A 17940-nucleotide genomic window follows, 5' to 3' on the forward strand; every position below is an offset into this window, starting at 1 on the left:
GAGTGCCCTGGCCGTCGGGACCTGGTGGAACGGGCGCTGTCAGCAGTCAGTGCCCCTCGCCTCGTAACCTGCCCCTGACCCTCCGTCTGCAGAACGGGAGAGGCTTGCCTGAAAAAAATGACAAGTTGTTGGTTAGGGAAAACCTGTTTTGAGGTTGGTATTTACCTGCCTGAAAAGGATGATGGGGCAACCTGCAGCAGTGGCCCTTGCCCTTAGTTTGTGATGGTTTCACGTGCGTGTTTGGTGAGCCACACACCGGTGGCTGCTCCTGCTGATGGAGGGCCCTGTGCAAACCAGCCATGTGCGTCCCGAAGTGCAGCTCGCTGGCCTGGGGGGTGGTCTCCAAATTTAAATGCCGTAAAGTCCTCAAATTCAGTGCCAAAATGGTCTACCAGTACTTAGACAGCATAAGGAAAGGTGTTTGTCCAACTCTTTCACTGGATGGAGCTGCAATACTCAGAGGAACCTGAAACGCAGGCTCCTCAAAACTGATCCCGGTTCCTTCACACAGTCCATCAGTAGCTAGCTAGGATAGATTGTTAGAACGGGTTTTCAAGAGAGAATTCCGTAATGCCGAGGAGCTGTAGGTTATTTATAAAAGAGCTATGGAAGACTTGAAAAGAAATGACAACACATAAACCCATTTTCATGTGCCCAGAACTCTTGGTAAAGAGGTCATTGCCTCCACTGGAAAAAGTATTTAAGGGTTCCTAAGCTGGTGATTGCTATGATCTAGTAGTGCATTTTGGTTCTCCTTGCTTTCTTTTGGGTAACTCCTGTTCTTGGTGTCCATGCTAAACCATGGAGGGAGGGCGGGGAGTTCTGCCATGTGAAGGAGGGAAGAAGGCAGTACGTGTCGTAGAGCTTACTCAGATTGTATCTGAAGAGTCAGGGTTTGTTTTTATGATCACTTTGTAAAAGATGCTCATGTATTTTAAGATTTTTCCAAGAGTGTTTCTTCAAAGGAGTTGGAAGTTGCTAGTCTGGGGAGGATGTTGGTCTTGTTTAATGTGTCTCACGGCGGATGTTCTCGTGTGATCTCCCAGCTACACGTCTGTAGTACCCATGCCTTCCCCTTTCCCACTTTTTCAAAAACAGAAGTTTCCTTCCACTTCTTCAGAGCACTAAGAAAACAAATTCTGTGGGAGGACAGCGAGAACCCCATCTTCATTCTTTCTAGAAGAGGAAATGAAGCCCGGGTTTAGGCTTTGCCAGTCCGGTTAATGTTGGTCCAGAGACAGCGAATGTTTATTCTGTTCACCGGTGAGCTGCTGTTTACGTGTCAGTGGAGGAGGGAAGAGCTGGGGCAGAAGAGCAAGGGAGCAGTCAGTAGTTTCCTTCACATTTTCTTGATCAAAAATGATGGGGGAAAAGGCACTGTCCCAAAAACCCCCACACCCTTCTCAAAATAAAGAAGGCTGTGAAAGGACCTGGGTGGCATTGTAGGAACAGGACTTTGTGGTGCCGGTGGGCCCTTACCCGTTGGGTGTAATGACACCACACGCAGTATTCGGCAGCGGCTTACGCAGTCCCGTGGTCTGCAGCGTGGACTGTTGCGTGCAGGGTGTCTCAGCAGTAGCAGAAGACGCGTGGGTTTCGTCTGGGAGGTGACCAGGTATCTTCCGTGGTCAGAGCGCTGAGGTTGGTGCTTCAGTTGCCTGCTCCGGTCATAGCTCCTTGGTTCCTTCCGTCACGCTTGCTCCCATTCCCTGTCCCCGCAGCCCTGGAGCCTGTGGCGGGGGAGCGCGCCGAGGGGCCGGTGTCCTCGGGGTGGGAAATCTGCCCGGGCCCGCGCGGTGGTCAGCGGTCTCTGCGGAGCGGCGTTACCATTGTAACGGTTCAGCTGGAGGATAAAGGGATTGAGGCTGGGCCTGCCTTCCTGCCAGACTAAATGAGTTGCCATGGGAATTTTCGAATATAAGAGGCGTTTACTTAAAGCAATTTGGCGGGTTTGAATAAACTCATAAATTAAGGGTTTTAGAGGAGAGATCCCTGCTTTCTCTGGCATAGGCTGAACAGCAAAGAAGGCTGTTAGAAAGCTGCTTACATTCTTAATGAGCAGAAGTTGATCCGTGCTCCCGTGCAGACGATCAGCTCACGCAGGCCTGAACTGTTTCTGCTAAATAGAGTACGGTAAGCACATTCAGAGAGACGGAGTTTGCAGCAAATCCCCGGAGTGAGAACGAAATCTGATTGCTCTGCACGTAAATTGAATTTCCTTTGCTAGATTAGATCTATTTTCAAGTAATGCTATTAAAAATGGTTCTCTGTATTGTTTCAATAAACATTAACCTGCTATTGATTTCAGCTTTCCTCCGTGCACGTAATATTTCTCACAACGCTTGCCGAACGTGCTGCTGAGGGGGGAGGAGGGCACTGACGGCTGCGCTGGGAGCAGGGACGGTGCGCCGGCCCTTCGCGCGGCTTCCTCGCGTGGCACGGAGCGGTTCCCCCGCTCGGGCCTGCCTGTGCTCTGACGGGAGGTGGGCTCTGACCCGCCGACTTCGGCGTCAGCACCAGTGCCGCTGGGACGCGAGAAGATGGGCTCGGTGCGGCTGCAGGCGCCTGGAGGGGTGAACATCACTTGTGCTCGCTTGGCCTCCGGCTGCGCTCCTGAGGCCGCGGTCGGGGCCGGTGGCCGGTGCTCCGCGCTGCTCGGGCGGTGGCTTCGTGCTCTGCTGGCCACCTGGGCTCCGTAGCTCACAGCAAGAAACGGGGAGGCTTCCGCGCGCTGCAGTGCTTTGATACTAGAGCTAAAACTACGTGTTCAAGGGCATGTCATGGTGGAATAGCGTGCAGTATTTTTCCCCGAAATAATTTATATTGGATATCTAGCTTAAGGCTTCAGTGCTTCCTTGCGATCCTTTTTAGCATGTATCTCAAGTCTTTACTCATCAGAACTACTAGGGTATGGTGGAGGAACTAATTAAAAAGAGAGCAGTACCGCCGTAATGGCAGTAATTTAGACTTTTGTTTAAAGCAGTAAAAATATGCTTATAACTCCTTGATATAAGCTTACATCACTAACTGGAATCCTGTAAATTAGCAAAGGAAAGTGGTAAATTTGTGCTGGTGATTCAGTAGCTGAACAGCTGCGGAGTTTGACAAATTCCTGAACTGTTACTAATGATGCAGCTGAAGCTCTGCTTGGTGGCCTCAGGGCGCTGTTTCTGTGCAACTTTAGAACTATTTCCAAAGAGATTAGATGAAGACAAGAGCAGCATTTACTATTACTAATGCTCAGAGTTTTAGCTGTTCATTTAAAGTTACTTGGAGAAGTATTGGTTCCTCATATTAATTATTTGTGCTCCAGAGCATGGTGCTTAAAATGGCCAGCAGACTGGTGTCACCAGGCTTGGTGTCCCCACCCTCGTGCTTGCTCCCATGGGTTACCAGAAGGCGACAGCAAGTTCAAAGGGGTGATCCGAGCGTTTGGGAAGTGGCTTGCGAAACTGAAACTGTGACTACTTCTACCCTCGGTATTATAAGAGGGATGCTAAATGATTAGAGGACATTAGCAGCGCTTAAAAACAACAAAGCGTGGAGGAGGCAGTGCTGCAGAGGACTGCTTGGGCTGCTGGGTGAGCTGAGGGCACCGCTCGGATCCCTGGCACCAGCAGCTTCCGGCAGCGCTGCCAGGCGATGCGACTCACGGGAACCGGGCGGTAAGAAATAACGGGCTGATCGCTGTGCCGGCTTTCAAATTTCCTACTCTGGGATTTTGTCTGCATTTCAGAGTTTTGGTTCCGTAGGCTGGGGGGGCTTGATTGGGACCGGTCTTAGGGCAGGTCTGGTGCCCTCTTGCTCTGCTCCCCTCTGCTTGCCTGGCACAGCTGGGGTGGAAGGAAGTGGCTCTGGGAGCACAGGAACTGCATAAAGTCCTTTCTTCTGCCAGGTGGGATGCTGGGGTAGGGAGGTTTGATTACTGGTAACTGAGTCTGGGCTACACAGTACGGTCTTCGTTTTGCAATACCTGTGAGGAAAGGGGGGGGCAGGGGGAGCGGAATCGCTACCACTGTTTTTCCACTTAATTTTTTATTGGAGGGTTTTCATAACCTGAAAATTATTGAACAGTCACATTGGAAACCTCCTTCTTCGGAGCGAATGAAGACATGCATCAGACAGGCTGCGTGGTAGGAGATGGGTGTTTTCTTCAAGCAGTAGTCTGTTGTTCCCCTCGTGAGCAGCGCAGAGAATCCTTGCGGTTTTATCATCTAAAAGTATGACAGATTAAAAAAATCTGGGTAGTAGTCAAATGATCTGTTACGTTGTCTGAGGTACAAGGGAGTTGGACCTGCTGAGATCTGAACCTGCTTCCAGCTGCAGTGTGTCTGGGAGAGGCGATGAGCCTGTCTGGCAGTCAGGCGCAGAAGTCCCCTTGCTGCTGCCTGCTGAGTCCCGCTGGGACCGCTGGGCTGGGGGACGGAGATGGGAACGTGGCACTCGTCAGGCTTTGCCACGAGCTGGGTGTGTGTGCTAAAGGTAGAGAAGTAACCCACAGTGTTTTCTGGCGATGTTTGAGAGCTGAATCGCCTTGCGGGATGTCTCGCAAGCACCGGAGCGCATGGAGAAGGCGTCACGGACACCGAAGAGGTGGGAATACTGCGGGGGAAGCCGTGCGGAGTGCTTGTTCTCTGTGCTTCACTCGTCAGATTTCTAGGGTTGTGGGCATCCAGCGGGTCAGGGAAGCGGGCACTCTGCTAGCCCAGGGGAGGCAGCAGCTCTTTCTTCGCAAGGCGCTCCCCCTTGTCTGGTAAATTCTCTTAGAGGGTTCTATCCATTCTCCGTTAGATTTTGCTGCTGCTGGGGCATGGTTGCCTTGGCCTCTGATCTCCAGATACCAGCAGCTGGTTTCTTTCTGCAGCTTCGCAGCTTTGGGGAGAGAAGCCGGGCATGCGTGCAGCTGGTCTCTGGGCCCCCGGTCAGAACGGTGTTCGTAGGCTGCTACGCGGAAATGAGCGTTGCACGCAGAGGCGTGGAAATGAAACGCGTCGTCCTAAGTCGTGCAGTTCTTGGGTGAAGAAAGTCAACAGTTCTCACTTAATAGTTCCAGAGAAGAACATAATGCAGAAAAGGGAAAAAATATTAATAAGGAAATTGATTTTTGTAGGGTCCTCACTATCAAATCATGCATTATTTTCAGTTTGTTAATGTGGAGCTTTGTGAGTATTGCAGATACTGTTTAACCAGTATGGAGTTAAAGTTGGTGGTCTAATGTGTGAAGGTTACCAGTTTTGGAAGAGATTTAAAATTAGAATTTTTCAGTGTTTTTAGAACACAGAGCGCAAATAGCAAAGAAACTCAAAGATGTCTGCGAAACATGAACGCACGGAGGTATTTACGGTGGTGAGTGAGTGGTGGAGATTGTGGCCGCTGCTTCCGAAGAGCAGATGTACAGCTGGAGAAAGCCTACCTCGGGCAGTCTGAGGCAACCACGAGAGGAGCGCGATGAGCGTAGTGGGGCAAGGAGGCTGCGGTGGGATTCCTACGCTGAAGGTCAGCATCAGGAGAGAAGAAAATCCAGAAGGAGAATGATTGTAACTGAAGAGAAGCGGGCAGAAACGAAGTAAAAGACGACATTATATTGTAAGAGAAATCAGAATCACAGAATAGTAGGGGTTGGAAGGGACCTCTGGGGGTCATCTAGTCCAACCCCCCTGCCGAAGCAGGGTCACCTACAGCAGGCTGCACAGGACCTTGTCCAGGCGGGTCTTGAATATCTCCAGAGAAGGAGACCCCACAACCTCCCTGGGCAGCCTGGGCCAGTGCTCCATCACCCTCAGAGGGAAGAAGTTCTTCCTCCTGTTCAGCTGGAACTTCCTGTGCCTCAGTTTGTGCCCATTGCCCCTTGTCCTGTCACTGGGCACCACTGAAAAGAGCTTGGCCCCATCCTCCTGACACCCACCCTGCAGATATTTAGAGGCATTTATAAGGTCCCCTCTCAGCCTTCTCTTCTTCAGGCTGAACAAGCCCAGCTCCCTCAACCTCTCCTCGTAGGAGAGATGTTCCAGTCCCCTCATCATCCTTGTAGCCCTCCGCTGGACTCTCTCCAGTAGCTCTTCATCTTTCTTGAACTGGGGAGCCCAGAACTGGACACAGCACTGCAGATGGGGCCTCACCAGGGCAGTGTAGAGGGGAAGGAGAACCTCCCTCGACCTGCTGCCCACACTCTTCTTGATGCAATAAGAACAACAACAACAGAATTAAAGCCTCTGAGCGTTTTACAGCTTCAGAAATAATTCTTGACTCCTCTGACAGCAGTGTAGAACCTCAGCCTAAGCATCCAGAACTAATTTGTAGCCTGGGAATAAGTCTCAATGATAGCATTTTAATTTTTTACGTTCTAGCATCGGCTGTTGTATTTTCTAGGTAAACTTGTCTGAACTTGTTTCCTCTGAAATTATTCTCTCTAAGTTTTCCATCTGAATCTCATTCCATTCTCTGTTTTTAAGGTCTCAGCTTTCTGAACTCCATCACGTGCAGATACACAGCAGCTTATTTTTACACATTCCAGAAGAAGAATTCCATTCCTTTATCCGTTTAGCTGAGTCGCTTCAGCATTGCCCCAGCTTTTCGGGCCCTTGGGACCTGTGCTGTCCGTGTTCCCCCTGGCTGAAGGAACAGGACTGCAGTTGTCTCTTCCTGTTGACGATGAGTAAATCAATATTCTTCATTTAACTCTCAGATAGTGTCCAAAAATTTGCATTCCTCTTTAGGTTGGCTTCATGCGTTTTCGGCCACATCTTGTAGCTGAAAGCTTTAATTGTACTGTTTTCTGGGGGGTTGGGGGGGTGGGTTTTTTTTACTTCTTTGTATAGTTTTTACAGACATTAAAGGAGGTTTTTAATGCAAAATACCAGAGATAAGTATATAATCCATAAAGTTGGAGAATATGTGAATTTAGGTATTATTTTGAAATATTCATGAGGATCCAGCGTTCGGGAGATTAAGAGGGACTAAGGTGATTTATCCTGTTGTAGAAAGTGTATTTTAAGCTGCTTTTGCTTATGGGTGTGCACCTTGTCTACTGGAATATGAAATTATAATTCTACAGTCTCTGAAAGACAGTTGAATTGTACATATTGCAAATATCTCAGTGGAAGGAGTTGGTTTCTCCTAATGACTGGATTAGAACAAGAAGCGTTCCGCGAACCAGAGTGTCCGGACGACATTTAAACACCTTGGTACAGAGAGGTGTGAGAAGCAACCAGGGGTGAAGCCTGGAAGTGGTCGAATGGGGGGGTTTTACTGGGATAGCGAGGACCCCAGGATCCGTCCGGAGAGCGGTGGCCGTTGCTGGTCAGTGTGGGGTGCGCGTGGTGGGCAGGGCACCGGCCGGGGGCATTTCTGCTCCGCTCCTCGGTGCTGGCGATCCCCGCTCTCAGCGGAGCGGGTCCAGCCTGCCCTTGGCACCGCGGTTCAGCGGCAGGGTGGCAGGGGAGGGCAGGGTGGCAGCCCCCGGGGAGGGCAGGGTGACAGAGCCCCGGGGAGGGCAGGGTGACAGCCCCTAGGGAGGGCAGGGTGACAGAGCCCTGGGGAGGGGAGGGTGACAGACCCCGGGGAGGGCAGGGTGACAGAGCCCTGGGGAGGGGAGGGTGACAGCCCCCGGGGAGGGCAGGGTGACAGACCCCGGGGAGGGCAGGGTGACAGACCCCCGGGGAGGGTGACAGCCCCCGGGGAGGGCAGGGTGACAGACCCCCGGGGAGGGCAGGGTGACAGACCCCGGGGAGGGCAGGGTGACAGCCCCTGGGGAGGGCAGGGTGACAGACCCCCGGGGAGGGCAGGGTGACAGCCCCCGGGGAGGGCAGGGTGACAGACCCCCGGGGAGGGCAGGGTGACAGACCCCCGGGGAGGGCAGGGTGACAGCCCCTGGGGAGGGCAGGGTGACAGACCCCCGGGGAGGGGAGGGCAGGGTGACAGACCCCCGGGGAGGGCAGGGTGACAGACCGCCGGGGAGGGCATGGTGACAGACCCCGGGGAGGGCAGGGTGACAGACCCTAGGGAGGGCAGGGTGACAGACCCCCGGGGAGGGCAGGGTGACAGCCCCCGGGGAGGGCAGAGTGACAGACCCCCGGGGAGGGCAGGGTGACAGACCCCGGGGAGGGGAGGGCAGGGTGACAGAGCCCCGAGGGGCAGGAGCACCTCCTGGACAAGAAGCTGAAGAGCAGCGGCAGTAAAATATGTCAGTGGTGCCATTGTGTTTTACCAGAATCACAGAATGTTCGGGGTTGGCAGGGCCCTCTGTGGGTCACCCAGCCCAACCCCCTGCCCAAGCAGGGTCACCCAGAGCAGGCTGCACAGCACCGCGGCCAGGCGGGGCTGGAACATCTCCAGAGAAGGAGACTCCACAGCCTCCCTGGGCAGCCTGGGCCAGGGCTCCGTCACCCTCAGAGGGAAGAAGTTCTTCCTCGGGTTCAGCTGGAGCTTCCTCTGCTGCAGTTTGTGCCCATTGCCCCTTGTCCTGTCGCTGGGCACCACTGAAAAGAGCTTGGCCCCATCCTCCTGACCCCCACCCTGCAGATATTTGTAAGCATTTATAAGGTCCCCTCGCAGCCTTCTCTTCTTCAGGTTTTACCAGAATTCGCGTTAAATTAATGAATTGTGGGGGCTTGCACTGTGCAGATGGGCAGTGCAAGGAAGAGTGGAAGTCTGTGTGTGTTTCCAGAGACGGCGGTGGTAGGAAAGTGGTGTTTGCTGTGTGAGGCCGTTGCAAGGGGCTGTTCTGTCTGAGGAAGAGCTGACGAACCTGCCCTCGCCCACTATCACGGTGTTGCTCCCTCAGCGCCAGGGTCTCTGCCCGCTGTTCGCAGGGCGAATCCGCTTACTGCACGCGCTCAGAGCGCGGCGGGCTGCTGGCCACGTCCTGTGCCCGCCGAGCGTGGAGCCCGGACGGAGCGGGGTGCTGGGTGCCGGGGGGCTGCTGGCCACGTCCTGTGCCTGCCGAGCGTGGAGCCCGGACGGAGCGGGGTGCTGGGTGCCGGGGGGCTGCTGGCCACGTCCTCTGCCCGCCGAGCGTGGAGCAGGGCGTGTGGCCCGGACGGAGCGGGGTGCTGGGTGCTGGGGGGCTGCTGGCCACGTCCTCCACGGAGTGGTGGCTTTAGGTGGGCATCAGGGGGGTCGGTGTGGTGTGTTTGGTGTGCTTCACTGGCAAGCGTTTCATTTTGGGAAGTGTTTCCCCAGGGACTTGGTGTAGGTGGCACTTGTAGTTGCTACTAGTGTTTTGAACCTTGTGACTGTTACAAACTGAAGCAGAGGAAGTTCCGTCTGAACATGAGGAAGAACTTCTTCCCTCTGAGGGTGACGGAGCCCTGGCCCAGGCTGCCCAGGGAGGCTGTGGAGTCTCCTTCTCTGGAGATATTCCAGCCCCGCCTGGACAAGGTCCTCTACAGCCTACTGTAGGTGACTCTGCTTCGGCAGGAGGGTTGGACTGGGTGACCCACAGAGGGCCCTTCCAACCCCCAACATTCTGTGATTCTGTAATCCTACAAGGATAAGGAAAACAAGAAACGTTGGATGAAGATGTTAGAAAACAAGTTGCGCTAGATGATGGTGGTCACCAGCGCTTGGTCTCCGTCAGGCCCGGGCGCTGCTCGCCCGCGGGGAGCTGAGCTAGCGCCGGGAGCTGGCCGTGCGTTCAGCCGGGCGACGCTGCTGGCTCTGCACCGCCGGCTCGGGAGGGTGGGCTGCTCCCGTCTCTTCGGGTTTGTATTCAGTGAGCAGCTGCGAGCGCTGGCGTTTAAAGAATTACGCTTCAAGATGGCATTTAAGGTCTTTTCTTAATCTGCCTGTTATATTGTACAGGAGGAACACAGGGAAATCGCTGGCGGTTTAAGAGGATGAGAGCTTCGACTCAGTCGCTTGAGCCTCGACTTAGTAATGCAAATCTGGCTTTAAGTGGCCTTGTTGGTGTTTGCTGGAGTAGCTTCTGCTTGGTACAAACAGCGGGCTTGGCTGCAGGTGTCGTACAGGTAACGTGCTGTCCCTGTAGGGACACCTTTGTACCCGGGGACAGCCCCTGCAGGGTGGTGTGGCCATGACCGATGTCATCTCGGGGTGCATGGGGTGACAGGGCTGGGAGCAGCGCCTGTGCCCTGCGGGGTGGTGTTGGCCATGACTGGTGGCATCTCGGGGTGCGTGGGGTGGCAGGGCTGGGAGCAGCGCCCGTGCCCTGCGGGGTGGTGTTGGCCATGACCAGTGTCTTCTCGGGGTGCGCGGGGTGGCAGGGCTGGGAGCAGCACCCATGCCCTGCAGGGTGGTGTGGCCATGACTGGTGGCATCTCGGGGTGCGTGGGGTGACAGGGCTGGGAGCAGTGCCCGTGCCCTGCGGGGTGGTGTTGGCCATGACCGGTGGCATCTCGGGGTGCGCGGGGTGACAGGGCTGGGAGCAGCGCCCGTGCCCTGCGGGGTGGTGTTGGCCATGACCGGTGCCATCTTCAGGGAGCAGTCGGGTGAGGCCCTCGTGGTTGGCAGTGGAGAGGTTGTTAAAGCCAGGAGGGAGGTTTGGGTTGGGTTGTTTTTCCCCTCTACTTGATAAATGCTTCCAGAGTTTACTGCTTTTGGAAGAAGGGGCAGATGGCTCCAAGAAGAGTACAGGGGTCTCGTTAGGTTGTGCAGAGAGAAAACGGGAATGGCAAAAGCCCAGCTAGAACTCCGACTGGCCACTGTTGTAAAAGGTAACAAAAAATGTGTTTACGAATACGTCAACAACAAGAAGAGGGCCAAGGAGAATCTCCATCCCTTGTTGGATGCGAGGGGAACATTGCCACCAAGGATGAGGAAAAAGCTGAGGTACTTAATGCCTCCTGTGCCTCAGTCTTTAATAGTCAGACTGGTTATTCCCAGGATATTCAGCCCCGAAATGCGGAAGACCGGGATGGAGAGCAGAGCAAACCTCCCATAATCCAGGAGGAAGCAGTTAACAACCTGCTCTGCCACCTGGACACTCACAAGTCTATGGGGCTGGATGGGATCCACCCAAGAGTGCTGAGGGAGCTGGCCAAGCCACTCTCCATCATCTGTCAGCAGTCCTGGCTAACAGGGGAGGTCCCAGACGACTGGAGGATCACCAGTGTAACAGCCATCTACAAGAAGGGATGGAAGGAAGATCCCGGGATCGACAGGCCTGTCAGCCTGACCTCGGTGCTGGGGAAGATTATGGAGCGGTTCATTCTGAGTGCGCTCACCAGGCACGTGAAGGACAACCAGGGGATCAGGCCCAGCCAGCACGGGTTCATGAAAGGCAGGTCCTGCTTGACCAACCTGATCTCCTTCCATGACCAGGTGACCCACCTACTGGATGAGGGAAAGGCCGTGGATGTTGTCTACCTGGACTTTAGTAAGGCCTTTGACACTGTTCCCCACAGCATCCTCCTGGAGAAACTGGCTGCCCATGGTTTGGAGGGGTGTTCTCTTGGCTGGATGAAGAACTGGCTGAATGGCCGAGCCCAGAGAGCGGTGGTGAATGGAGTTAAATCCAGCTGGCGGCCGGTCACGAGTGGGGTTCCCCAGGGATCAGTGTTGGGTCTGGTCTTGTTTAACATCTTTATCAATGATCTGGATGAGGGGATTGAGTGCTCCCTCAGTGAGTTTGCAGATGACACCAAGGTGGGTGGGAGTGTGGACCTGCTCAAGGGTAGGAAGGCTCTGCAGAGGGATCTGGACAGGCTGGATTCATGCGCCGAGGCCAAAAGTATGAGGTTCAACAAGGCCAAGTGCCAGGTCCTGCCCTTGGGTCACAACAACCCCATGCAACGCTGCAGGCTTGGAGGGGAGTGGCTGGAGAGCTCCCTGGTGGAAAAGGACCTGGGAGTGCTGGTCAGCAGCCAGCTGAACATGAGCCAGCAGTGTGCCCAGGTGGCCAAGAAGGCCAACGGCATCCTGGCTTGGATCAGCAATGGTGTGGCCAGCAGGACCAGGGAGGTGATCGTGCCCCTGTACTGGCACTGGTGAGGCCGCACCTGGAGTACTGTGTTCAGTTCTGGGCCCCTCACTACCAGAAGGGCATTGAGGGGCTGGAGCGTGTCCAGAGAAGGGCAGCGAGGATGGGGAGGGGTCTGGAGAACAAGTCTGATGAGGAGTGGCTGAGGGAGCTGGGGCTGTTCAGTCTGGAGAAGAGGAGGCTGAGGGGGGACCTTATGGCTCTCTACAGCTCCCTGACAGGAGGGTGTAGTGAGGCGGTGGTTGGTCTCCTCTCCCAAATAATCAGCGATAGGATGAGAGGCGATGGCCTCAAGTTGCGTCAGGGGAGGTTCAGATTGGATATCAGGAAAAATGTCTTCCCTGAAAGAGTGGTCAGGCATTGGCCCAGGCTGCCCAGGGCGGGGGTGGAGTCCCCATCCCTGGAGGGGTTCAAAAACTGTGTAGAAATGGCACTTGGGGACGTGGTTTAGCAGGCATGGTGGTGTCGGGTTGGCGGTTGGACTCGATGATCTTAGAGGTCTTCTCCAGCCTTCATGATGCCGCGCTTTGACAAACGCAGTGCCAGAAGCTGAAGGGCAGCGTTGATGTCTGGTAATGCAGGGCCGCCTCTGTGACTTGCCGCCGGTGCAGGCTTTAGGGAGGAGTTTGAAACCGTGCTCTGGGGGCTGTTTGAAGGAGCAGAAGTTCTCAGCTGCTGAGCAGTGCTCCAGAGAAGTACATCTCACAAAGAGAAGTTCTGGACTCGGTCTGCTGTCTGTGCCGAAGCCCATGACTGTTCCTGTGAACGTGCCCTGTCCCACCTAGGTGCCGGCAGCGGCGTTTCCAGCAGGAGGCCAGGTGACCCGGGGGAAGGTGGGACCCGAAGCGAGGATGGTGGCGGTGTCTGTCTGCTGGTGCTGGGATGGCGTTAGAACGCCGCCTCTGGGGGATGTCAGAGGGGAAAAAATGTTTTCTGTCTGAAAATTATTACCCTATAAATGGTTACATTTGGGAAATACTCACTGTGGTGCAAAATCCAGGAGCAGAGTGACTGAAATCGTCGCAGCGAGGGGACGGCCAGGTCCGCAGTTCGGGAGGCTCGGTGGTGGTGCCGGGTCAGTCCCTGCGGCCGTGCTGGGAGGGAGGGAGCAGTGGTCGCGGCGTTAATGGGAGCGCAGGGGAGAGGCAGCGACGGCGTGAGGAGGGCGTGTGGGTGCACGCTTTCAATTAAATAAATAAAGGAGCCCAAGCAAAAAAGCCAGTAACAAAGTAGAACCGTTAGGCAGGGAGGGGAAAAGAGGGATTGATGTGTTAGAGCTCTGTATTGCCAAAATAAATCGGTGAAGGTGTTCCTGGAGTGACGAGGGTTTGTGAGCTCTGGGGGGGCAGACAGGTTCGGAACCGGTTTTAGTGCACCGTGATTGTGCAGGTGATTTACCAGCAAAGAGGCGATGGAATAATAGGTTAAAAAACCAAAAATTCTTTTGTGTGTGGATCGTAAGTCTGCCCGGAGTATGTGGTGCTAAGCATGCCGTGATCAGGCTACTTCGTGTTCCGGAGAGTCTCCTTTGAGTGGCTCCGTGTCTGAGGCTGCTGGGTGGGACAGTGCTCAGCTGTACAGTGGGTTTGTAGTTACAGTGGCAATGGAATGTGTATTTACTTTGTCAGTGTGAGCTGGGTCTGTCACACTTTATTTAATATATAAATAAAATGTCGAACTTTCGGTATGTTCAGAGCGTTGAACAACGACATAAATCGTTACTGGGTGTGATCTTTGTGTTCATGCGAGTCCTCAGCGTTGCAGGGAGGACTTGCGTTTCTGACGTCTGAATGCGATTTCGTGTTGACCCATCTTACCGTGTTGGTCCTGCGTTGTTGGTAATGGTCAGGCGTTGAAGTCTCCATTGGAAGGGGTGCTGGTCCTGGAGCCTACCTCACACTGAGGCCTGCATTTGCTTAGATGCAATTCAAAAACTGTTTTTGTCTTGTAATTTAGTATATTACTTCCTCGTAGTTTGGGAGTAAAGTAGGTATAATGATATTTTGCTGCAAGCTAGCCTGAAAAAATATTCCCCATACATTGGGAACACTGCGTAGATAATCCTGGGACCTCCTAACTAGTCGGGGACGGTGTTTCACCGGTGCAGCGCGCTAACGGACACAAAGTTATTTCATAGCACTTTTTTGGTTCTTGGTGATGGTTGCTATTCTTGGTGGCTTCTAATTCTGGTTTTTTGTAATCACTCGTGCTCTTGGAAGCCCCAGCTCACAGCGTCTGGAGCACTTGTGCTTTAGGACAGGGGACCAGCTCTTGCTGCAATCAGACTTTGAAGGTGTTCAGGGTGGGTGGCACAGCACGTTGTTATCCAGGTTCCTGTTAACTTGGAAAATACTGCTCCAAATACCTGGAAAACATCGTGTGAATAGACGGGAGGGGTGAAAATACAGGACACGCTGCTCGGAGGGCGCGGGGCGGCTGGCGCTGGCGGAGCCGGGGAGCGTCGCCTCGCGTCGGCGTGCTTTCTGCTGGCCGGGGGCAGGATAAACGAGCGGTAGCCTTTCGGGAAGATGGGCCAGAAAGTGTCTGCTCTGAAAGCTGCGGTTGTACTGATTCTGACTGCGTGCTGCCTGAGGTTTCCGCACGCTGGGGATGCCAGCGGTGCCCGGGAAGCCGCTCGGGTGGGCGCGGAGCCGAGGATGGCGTGTGCGGGCTGAAGGGCGGGTGTGCGCGGGTCGAGCTACACCGAGCTTGCTGGTTAGGTCTGGTTGGGGCACCCCCTGCCCCCACGTAGTCACCAGCAGCTACGAGTGACCTCAGCTTGTCTGAGATCGGTGGTGGCTGCTCTGCCCTAACCCAGTAATGCCAGTTTTGAAAAGATGCCGTTAGGAACGCATGAAAACGTTCACTGAGACTTGTGAAAAAAAATTCTCAAACAATTTCTATCAAACACTACTTACATTTAACCCTATTTTTGTGGTTTATGGTGAAAAATATATTCGGATACTTGCCAACACCGTCTAATGATCCACACTGTCTAATGACAGACAGCAGGCAGCTTGCACCTCACGTCAGGACAGGCTGGCCGAGCTCTGGTGGCCAGTGGCAGGCAGGTACTGCGCGCGGGCAAAGCCTGCAGGCACGGGCTGTAGGTCCCCGAGACCCCGCGCTCGGGGGCGAATAAGCCTGACTTCTCCCCGTCTTTTCCCACGCAGGCAGAAGGAGAAGACAGCCTTAAAAAGATGCAGCTGATGGAGCTTGCGATTCTGAACGGCACCTACCGGGATGCCAACATCAAATCACGTAAGCACGGCGTACGCGCGGGGCCGGGCGGTGCCTGCGGGTTTGGGCTCGCGGCGGTAGCGGCGGTGCTGGGGAAGGGGAGGCCGTAGAACCCCGCGGGGCAGTAGGTGACCATTGCGAAAGATCTGCTGGAGACCAGCTATGTCAGTTTGGGGGGCTTTTTGGTGGGTCCCTCCTGTCCTGTCCCCCCTCTCTTTTTTTTTTTTAAACAGTGCGTCTGGGTTGAAATATTTACAAATATGCAGTTGAAAAAAAATTCACCCCTTAAGCCACATTTTTCTATTTTACAAGAATTTTTTCCTTAAAAGATATAAAGGACAGTGGACTCCTTTTCAGTTTTGTTTTTAGAGTTTTAATTTGAAAAGGTTACAGATGCTCAGGATCCTGTGAATACATTTTTCTGTATTATATTCCTTCCTTTCATCTTGCTTGCATGTGTCCCCCCAATGTTACGTTTTTCCAACAATTCATCAACTGATTTCACAGCTGAGTTCACAGGGATCAGTGATGTAATGAGCCTTTTTTGTGATTTCTTCCATTACATTTGTACGAGAAAGCTTTTGCAAATGCATGTATGCACAGGTTTACACTTGAAAATTAATTACCTACACCTACTAATGAGAGCATTTACCTATTGTGTGTGATACACATTATTTTCTCTAGTTGAAAAGCTAATTTCTCCTCCTGAAAGTGTAGTTGCTGATACTCTTCCAAAGTAAATTTTTGCTGTAGCTGTGATACAGATGTCAAGTGCAAGCACGGTTACATCAGTCTTTTCGCTAAGGGCTGCTGATATTTGCGGATTCGTTTGTGCACAGGGTCCCCATTTCAGCGCTGCAGGTGTTCAGGGCTGGGAAGCGGTTAGGTCCCCTGGCGAGGGCTTACCCCAGTGTCCCTCTGATCCCACACGAGGCGCAAGCACGGGCTGTCGCTGCCGTGGCACCGATACGTCTTCCAGCCCTAAGCAACACCGTAGGACTTAGAGCAGTGTTAAATACATTTTAGTCTCTGAATTCTTGTAAATTTAGGAGTAAAATAGCTTTCAGATTAGCTGAAATTGGTGCAGACTGTTGCATAGAAACCTGCGTATTAGTTTGAGCAGTTTCTTTGTCAGATCTGTTGCCGTTGGCCCATTGTATCGGTGTCAGTGGGAAGAGGGATTTATTTTTTTTTTTTGACTAGAGATTTCCATCCTGATACTCACTTTTTGAGAACAAGACAATTTCACTGTTTGTGTTTCAGTTTTACTGAAAACCCAAAGATATGGAAACCATACCAGTTTATTTCTGTTTAAGAAAGGAAATGAAAATGTTTGAGGGGTTTTATTTAATTATACATTCAGTCCGAGCACTTTTGTTTGAAAAATAAAAATAATGTAAAAGCCACAAGTCTCAAGTCTGAAAAACTTCCCTCACATTTCTCTTTTCAGACCAGCTGTAAGTTAGTTAAATCGGTGTAGATCAACAGTGTATAAATGATAACCCGGGAAGACGGACTGTTGCCAGCTGCTGTGCTGGTGTTCAGGAAGTTGCTCAGCCTGTGTGCCAGCAGGCTGCAGAGAACACCCAGTGACACGTGCTAGCACCCTGTAAAAACAAAACGAAACAAACTCAAACCAAACCCCTCTTGTCTCTAACCTAAACAAGGCCATAGTGAGCTGCTAATACGAGGAAAGTATTTTGTTGTGGGGAATCTGATCTGGAAATCACTTTTGAGCCCATTTTATTCCTGCTAGAGTAGGAGAGGAGATGCGTGGTGTTTCTAGGTCATCTTTAACTTCCCTGCTCCTGGAAGCTGGAATTGTGTGTGTGTTTAAATGCAATTTTAAGACTTGTACAAACGGTGGACTCGTGCGGCAGCTCTGCGTAGCTGAGTGTCTGTGGACTCTCTGGTCGCACTAAACGTTGTGCTCTGCGTTTGATTACGACAGTATTTGCCTTGCATCTCCTGCATGCATCTCAGTCTCATGCAGTCTCGAGAGCATCAATGAAGAAATGTGGTCTAAATGGAGCTTTTGTGCTGTGTAACCTGTTTGAGAAATCTACCTCACTGTTTTACAATGGCTTTTTATTTTGCATGTTCATACTTAATCACACTGGAAAATGGAAAGCTGTTTGCATTTGAATGGTGTGCTTTGGCACGGTGTGATCAGCGCATGTACTAATGATTTCCTTTTATTTTTCTTCTTTCCTACTTTTCCCCTTTTTTCCCATTCTTTCCACGTTTTGTACTGCTGTCTCCATACTTTCCTCTGAATTTCTTTGCTTACTGTAGCAGCCCTTGCCTTTTCTCTTGCAGCAACAGCCCAGGCTCCAAGGATTATCACTGGGCCTGCGCCTGTTCTCCCCCCAGCTGCCCTGCGTACTCCTACGCCAGCTGGCCCTACCATAATGCCTTTGATCAGACAAATACAAACCGCTGTCATGCCAAACGGAACTCCTCATCCCACCGCTGCAATAGTTCCACCTGGACCCGAAGCCGGCTTAATTTACACACCATACGAGTACCCCTACACGCTGGCACCAGCTACGTCAATCCTGGAGTACCCCATCGAGCCCAGCGGTGTGTTAGGTAAGAGCCGCGCGCGCGGGCGAAGGGGGAGCGCGGGGCGTGCACGGCGCGGGTCCTGGGGCTCAAAGCACAGACCCTGAGGCACCAGTCTTGCCCCCGGCGTAGCCGCTCACGCCTTCTGAACGTGTTCTGCGGTATTAAATGTGTGTGGTTAGTGCGTTAGTAAGATG

At 53.0% G+C, this 17940-nt stretch overlaps 1 protein-coding gene across 11 annotated transcripts in view; it reads left to right on the top strand.

Annotated features, from left to right (window-relative positions):
* Positions 1 to 17940, top strand: part of QKI (QKI, KH domain containing RNA binding) — a 158697-nt gene that overhangs the window by 130599 nt on the left and 10158 nt on the right. For 7 of the 11 annotated variants that reach the window (XR_012761963.1, XM_075411670.1, XM_075411717.1 and 4 more), the window contains exons 5-6: positions 15112 to 15199; positions 17474 to 17770. Coding sequence is in view for 10 of the 11 variants with exons in the window: in XM_075411670.1 (XP_075267785.1) it covers positions 15112 to 15199; positions 17474 to 17770 (385 nt within the window). In the remaining variant the exon portion in view is untranslated. Of the gene's footprint in view, positions 1 to 15111; positions 15200 to 17473; positions 17782 to 17940 lie in introns of all 11 variants that reach the window. The other 4 variants (XM_075411679.1, XM_075411724.1, XM_075411735.1 and 1 more) reach the window with 3 other exon arrangements.

This window comes from Opisthocomus hoazin, chromosome 2 (assembly GCF_030867145.1).
Source record: "Opisthocomus hoazin isolate bOpiHoa1 chromosome 2, bOpiHoa1.hap1, whole genome shotgun sequence".
Lineage (NCBI taxonomy): Eukaryota > Metazoa > Chordata > Aves > Opisthocomiformes > Opisthocomidae > Opisthocomus > Opisthocomus hoazin.